Source organism: Strongylocentrotus purpuratus, unplaced genomic scaffold (assembly GCF_000002235.5).
Source record: "Strongylocentrotus purpuratus isolate Spur 01 unplaced genomic scaffold, Spur_5.0 spur5_scaffold_14, whole genome shotgun sequence".
Lineage (NCBI taxonomy): Eukaryota > Metazoa > Echinodermata > Echinoidea > Camarodonta > Strongylocentrotidae > Strongylocentrotus > Strongylocentrotus purpuratus.
In genome coordinates this window covers 15,662,300-15,670,006 of record NW_022145599.1, presented here as the reverse complement: position 1 = coordinate 15,670,006, position 7,707 = coordinate 15,662,300, and the positions used below count along the sequence as shown (strand labels likewise).

The following is a 7,707-nucleotide window of genomic DNA, read 5'->3' as shown; positions in this document are numbered from 1 at the left end:
ACTTCTAGGTCTTTGGGTAAAGGGTTCTGGGAGGAAGGGGGCAGAGCGAACTGTGTTTCATCGTCTGTTCCTCCCCAAAGTCGCACCTAATATGCTTATTGAACGATCTTCTGAATCTTCAATTTCTTCAATTTCTGTTCCATTTAAAAACAATTCGTTGTAGTCCTAGTTTCCCCGACGGACTCTTCTGAAGGTGTTGCATGTGGATTACTGAATTTGATGTGTTTGAACGGCGGTGAATGCCTTAAGACAGCTGCTGGTCATCAATGCGACTGCTCATTTGGCTACACAGGGGTAAACTGTGCGATAGGTAGGTCTATCAAAACGTAACATTTTATACCATCTGACTAGAAAGGTCTTGGTTGATTGGAAATATCTTCCGAGGGGGGGGGGGGGGGGGAGGGGTAGGGGGGATTACAATAACCTCCCTGCCCTTAAAATATGATGGTTATTCCTTTACGAAGGAACAAGTTTGTGCTAAAATTCGGACAAAAATCAATTTGACAAAAAACAAAGGAGGTTTATGTGCGTCATAAATTATGACGCGTTTCGATGCGTTTCAGACATCAATAAACAAACAATTCATGTTTGGGAGTGCATCAGTGTATATGCACTGCGCGCAGGTTCAGTCACAACTGGATAAGTGTCGAACGAGACTGGTCAAGTTCATTATTCGGTTACCATCATTTAGAGAAAGCAATTCCATGTTGTTTTATGATAAATATTTCTGGCTCTCCAATGTTGTTTTATCTTTGAAGAATATTTCAAAGAAACACGGTATTTCGCTCTCCGAATGAATCGCAGCTAATACCTTTACCAAATTGGCGACTATGATATCCTACACCCTAAGTCACCGATGATGAACAACATAGATTCATATAACAGGTCGGTGTATGGGGCCTATGATTCTATTATTCATAAGCCAGCGTTGATCCAATTCAAGAAATGGGTCTAAACCCCGATTGATCATTACTATTACTTACCATTGTTCTTACGTACCATTGATACCTGTTGCCAATTCCTATTTATCAAGAAGTCGGCGCCGCTTTACAGAGTGAGTCAGAAAAAATGTCCCACTTTTTTAAATGTTGTATTGTTTGAAGTATGAATATTTAATCTGTCTGACTGTCTTTGTTCATTGCACTGTTTTATTCCTCACCCAGTAACTTGGCGCAAGTGAGATCTGGCAGTCTTGTAAAGATTGTCTGAAGTTCAGTCATGCATGCAGAGATTCAAATGACAATGGTACCCAAATGTACTGGGACGATAACTCTATCAAGACATATCATGAAACCCATGATTAAATATTCATACTTCATACAATACAACTTTTAAAAAGTGGGACATTTTTTCTGACTCACTCTGTATAGCCAGACATTGAACCTATCCGTCTGCAATCCTGTCCATTAATCAGCACCGACCCCGTATTATGTAAGACGGCGCTATTTCAGCGCTTTTGTCATCTGTCTCAGGATTGGCTATCTATTACGTCAGCGCCGATACATAAACACTCTACAGAAAATATCTAAAGCCAAAATTTAATAGATGATTTTTATACTCACACATTATTTTACCAAGAGTAAGAATCGTTAACAGCTATTCAGATGAATTATATACTCGTCAGAAACATACAGTTTTTGTGTCAATGAATATGAACACTTTTAAATACTTCTTTAATTTCCACCTTCTTTCCGTGCAGCCGGGGATGATGATGCTGTTACGGGTGAAGACAAGATCTTTTTGACGGATATCACTGCTAGAAAGGTTTACGTTGCCGTCTTAGGGATCTACACGTTCACTGCCCTGAACGAAGATGATGATCCTATCGAAGCGTGGGACATCGCGTTCGATGAGACCAAACAGAAACTCTACTGGACCAACAAAACTGACAACAAGATTTACCGTGGCAACTGGGATATGACAGAAAGAATACCTGTGTCGCACGGAAATTACTCAGGTATCAGTTGACGTAAATGATTAAAAGAAGACATTACCAACTATCATACCGCTCAAGCACTCTCAAGGAATTTCTTTTCATACCGGTTATCTATTTTCGTGACGACACGATTATCGCTTTCCTCTTCTTGTACACTGTTATATAATATGAATGCAGGAACATCAGGAAGAATGATGTTAATATCAATGAGGCTGCCTTGGGTAAACATTATTATAATTATGGTTATTATTATTATTGTCATTATTACCATTATGTTTATCATCATTATCTGTATTATTATTATTATTATCGTATTGCAGATCCAACTTCGATCTCCATCGATGAATCGAGAGGCCAGATCTACTGTGCATATCTAGGGGACCAGGTGATTACTCGCATTGATCTTGATGATCCAGACTCGGAGATCAATCTTTTTGGCCAGCTGACCAGACCTAGCGCAGTAGAACTGGATGAAACTAATGGGTAATGCTCAAATTAAATGGAAATCCAACCTTGATAGCACACTACTCTAGAGAAGAGCAGAAAACTCAGAAAAGTAGACTGGTGAAAGTTTGAACGAAATCGTACTAACAATAGAAGTTTATGAATTAAAAAAAATTGTTATCACTATAGGTTTGGTCTATTCAAATTGACTGCATCAGTAATGTCTATGTAATGTATTTACAGAGGAGTTCAGTCTCCCATTCGTCCCAATACCCCAAATGACTAAAGATTTCAATTTTACAAACTTGTATAACCCGGGAGGGTCTTTTCTCCTTAGAGGACCTATAATAATATGCTGTCCGTAATATATTTTGAGGAGTGCCCAAAAGAAGAAGGCATTTAGGAGAAAACAGAAATTAATTATATTTCTGTACACGTCACATGGGAGAGTAGTATCAGCGGCTACGTCACAATCCACTGTCTAAACCGTCAGTTTGAGATCCACATAGACTTAAACATCTCATAATTGTGTCAAGCATTCATAGCTTAACTTATTATTGATCTGATTTATTTCAAACTTTCTAACTACAGGTTATCTTATTTTTTTAATCTGCTTTCATACAAATCAACTTATCAAAAGTGTTGGATTGCCCTTAACGAGACGGTTGAACTGAGTTTTGGTCATGCGATTATACATTGTACAAGAATTAACCAATTCGACAAGCGATGATATGATCCGCTAAAGATGAAAGAATCAATTCCCTCACAGAATTAAAAAGCAGATTAGCCTCTTTACAGTATAATAATAATGATGAAAATAAAAAGTAATAACAATAGTATCCTAATAACAGCGTTACTTCTACTACTACAACTAATCATTATCATCGTCATCATCATCGTCATCCTTTATTAAAGTCAGCATTTAACTCTTACGAGAGTTTACTGATTTTCGTGCCGTGATGACACTCCCCCTTCTTCTTCTGGTCGCGAGCATCATCCACATCCTCCTCACTACAACTATTACTACTACTACTACTACTACTACTACTACTACCACCCCACCACCACCACCACTACTAATACTACTACTACCACCACTACTACTACTACTACTACTACTACCACCACTACTACTACTACTACTTCTACTACCACTTCTATTACTACTACTACTACTACTACTACTACTAGTGATATTAACCTTTTTTGTAACAAACACAATCTCCTCACGCAATGACACTACTGGTAGACCAAAATTAACATCGCTTCATTAATAGCCGATTCGCTAATAATGTAGTGCTCAAGCAAATATTGACCAGTTGTCTTGATATAGGCCTACAACTTTTCTTTCAGACATATTAAAGGGATACTGAACTGATAAACTTTCTACCCTGGCGTAGTGCTTTATTGCACAGCGCCGTCTCATGATCAGCTAGGGAAGCTTAAGACTAAAGATTTGCGCTAGAGGGAATATTACGGTTTTACCTCTAGTACAGTATAGCGTTAAATCGAGCACCACTGGTCAGGGAAAAATATCGACTACAATAAAATGAGCCCCTTTCTATTCACATACACAGATTCTTCTTACGAGTCCTTACGAATCGACAACTCGTATTCAATCGCTGGTATCCGTAAATAACTTGTCACAACTTGTCACAACTCGCAACAACTTGCAGACATTCTTAAGGATCCGATCCATGTCAAAAATCTTCTTAATACCCCCTTCACATACACAGATTTTTCTTACAAGTCCTTACGTAAAAGTCGCCAATCGTAAGGATCCGGGAAAGATCCGTGAATTTGCGCGATCTGTAAGGACTCGTAAGCAAAATCCGTGTACGTGAAGGGAGTATTATATAGAGAGGACAAATTGACTGTACACGACATTATTATTTTCTTTCTTTACAGATATCTGTACTTCACTCAGACTGGTAGAGTTTACCGCTGGAATTATATATCTGAGTCCAATTATGACAAGTTATACAGCAATTACCCTGACGTCAATGATATTGACGCAATCGCAATAGAAGTACCAGGTCAGTTAAAGGCATTGTTTAACAATGTTAAATCTGAGATGACGGCCCTATGTGTTATCAGTGTCTGTGATATGGTGTAATATTAAAGACCTAAACAAAAGTTGTGCTTCAAAATAACCAAGAAGTGCCTCAAAAAAGTAAAAATCTTTGAGTGACCGGTTTTACCATACTCGTTTTCCCCAATAGACTGTAGTGTTATGAAAACCGTTGTAGGAAAACGCAAAATTTGATTTCGATTTCCAATCATAAATATCTTGATAATCAGATAGGCGAGAGGCTTGTAAAAGTCATGGGGCTCCTGACTGTCCTAAAGGTTTATAATTATCACTGCGCATGAGCTAAATTCAGGATTTTGTTTCAGAATCTGAGGCAAAGTTATCCAATCCCTTTAAGAGATAACAGTCCGCCCATTGCATACGATGCGTCATTTGGTTGATGTAGGTCTGCGTCAGGAAATGGCGTGGTCGTTACCACACCGTGTGAGTGTAACATCGTACAAATGGGAAATGAAACATGAATAGTCCAAGCAATGTGTTGAATTACTGACGTATGGGCTAATAGCGTTCAGGCATGGCTCGAAGAACGCTGCTATAATAACGCAACGGGAGTTACGCCTCTTGTAAAACGGCAAGGCATCAAGGACGAGTCAGGTGGAGGCACTGCCTGAGAAAGGTGTAGGTGTGTGTGTGTGTGTGTTTATGGGAGGGGGAACGATCAGCAAAATGTTAAAAAACAATGATGAAAACTTGCTGAAAATCACGACTTGCTTGCAATTCCTATCTTGATTGTCTGCTAATTACTAAATTCTTTCTATCAGCATCGTCATTTATTAACATCGAATATAATTCAATATAAGTGTAATTTCAATATGCGAAATAAGACTTCCAGTTACCCCATATATCTCGAATATTACCTCTTAATAATTATGCTCGTTCACATATTAAGACATAAACCGGAGGGGTTCATCACAGTGTTTTTTTTGTAAAATGTTGTTTGTGAAATGTTTTTTGATAATGGCGCTTCAAATTACAATCTCACGCGCAGATAAGTGAGTAGGAATAATGCGAGAAGCTATTTTATTCATCCACACTTGCCATTCATCTAAAAACAAAGAAACTGACCAAATAACTTAACAAACAAACAAACACGAACAAATTACAAACATAAAAACACGAGAAACAATTCAACAATTTGTAAACGAGACTTCTCTTTGTCTTGGCAGCGAACCGGTTAAGCGTGTGCGACTACGGCAACGCCAAGGTCATCACAATGGACTTGAATGGAAACGATCCTAAGGAGGTAGCGATCCTGTCAGACTACAAAATATCCGACATCCTACTCTACAAAGGGGCCTACTACATGAGTCATTCAGGCGCCGAGGATGGGCAGATGACGTTACTGAAGTATGCTCTCGATTCTGAATCCCTTCTCAACGTTTTCAATGATTCCGACCATCTATTTGGTGATGTGAAGAAAATTCAAGTTGCCAATGTCGCTATGTTGAGCCTTAATTGAGCGATGAAGAACGAATGAACCCACATGTTGTGTGTCCGGACAGGTTTGTTATCGAACAATTGATTTCAAACAGCAAGAAGTGCAATATTTGCAATGCCAGTGTTTCCTAAATCTTTTTTTTTAACTTAAGACTCATTCAGAAATGACGCAATAAACCTAAAAATTGATGACAACTGTAAATACAGCAATGTGATTTTTTTATTAAACTGCCCCGGTTTTAATTTGCAGAGGCTTTAATTGTTGGACTATATCATAAAGGACAGATATTTGTCATGATTAGTGCTATGTGATTCAAATTTTTCCTTAAAATTCAATGGCAAAAGTGAAATCTTTATTTTTTGTTTAGCGTCCGGACACACAATCCACGTCATAAAGGTGGGGAAAACTTCTTCGATGATTTTATACACAATTCGTTTAATGTGTGAGAATCAATTGGGAAGATAACCTTGGCAGTGTTCGTACAAATATGAAAACTTTTGTGTTTGAGATTTACATTTATGCAGATCAAATGATCTAAATTTTCAAGATTTTATTGTTATTATTTTCATTATTGTCCGCTTTCTTTCAAATTTAGACTCAGCGATTTTTCTTTTTTCTGATGTCCAACTTGTTACACAAGTTAGTTTTACCATAAAATAATGGAAAACTGTGCTTTGGCCTATTTTAACTATTAATCATGAGCTAATACGTACAAAAGTAGAACATCTTCTTCTTAGTTGATCCCTCCACTATTTTGGAGATTCCTGGAATCCAAATAAAGTAGACGTGTAAATCCAACTGGTTAGTCGTTTTGGATAGCATTAGACCGACAGGCATTACTTTTGTATAGAAAAACAAGGATAGATGAGGGAGGATGTTTTGAATTTCGGATGGCAGACATGAACTAATAGACTTTAATGACTTACAGTATGTATTTTACTTTTGCATATGTGTATATCTCTCCATATTTTATTTTACTTGTTTGTAAATTGAACATTTATATATATACTAAGAGGAAGAGGACATATATATATATACTATTTTTGAAAATTTGAAAAATTGAAAATTTGATCGATCGACATTTCGTTCCGTTGGGGGGGGGGGGTAATGTCATCTTTTTTAGGTCATCTCTTAGGATTTTTTAATTTTTATTTATTTAATTTAAAAAAAACAAAAAAACTCAAAACTCAAAAGGGGGGGGGGTTCCCCATAAAACGTACACATAACAAAAAATGAAGGGGGGTTAACGCCCCCCCCCCTGCGTACGTGCCTGGTCACATGGACCTGCTGGACCAGGTTTCATAAAACTTGTCACGACTTACAAGTCTCACTGTTCTATGACAAACTTGCTCTGGCCAATCAACAAAAATAACTTGAGGTAATGTTCGTACAAATATGTTAAATTTTAATATTTTACAAATACATACACGCAGATCTAATGTTCTTAATGTTCAGGCTTATATCAGTTCACTAACAAGTCTAATATTTAAATGACAAACTTGCTCTGGCAAATCGAATTCAATGATGATCATTAGCTTGTAACAGTTTTTATATTAGACATTTGTATTGATAGCAAGTTTTTATAAAACTGGACTCCGGATTTTTGAAACCAAGCTTTCTTACTACTATCCTTGGATTAATATTTTGTTTAATCTTTTTCTCAAACCATGCTGGATGTGGCTCATTAGGTTTAATTCTTTGTTGTTGGTTGTATCAGACGTTTCTTTAATAACGAAATGATCTAATAGTAATCTATTCTATAATTAAGCGTAAAAAGACATTCTGATAATGTATTCG

The 7,707-nt window shown here is 37.2% G+C and overlaps 1 protein-coding gene across 1 annotated transcript; it reads left to right on the top strand.

The window, feature by feature from the left end:
- Positions 1–11: 11 nt before the first annotated feature.
- Positions 12–6,863, top strand: LOC115923747 (low-density lipoprotein receptor-like). The gene is made up of 5 exons (XM_030985030.1): positions 12–310; positions 1,700–1,957; positions 2,257–2,419; positions 4,289–4,416; positions 5,639–6,863. Exons 1-5 carry the CDS (start codon positions 220–222, stop codon positions 5,929–5,931), a joined length of 933 nt encoding a protein of 310 aa, XP_030840890.1. The 5' UTR covers positions 12–219; the 3' UTR covers positions 5,932–6,863.
- The last annotated feature ends 844 nt before the right edge of the window (positions 6,864–7,707 follow it).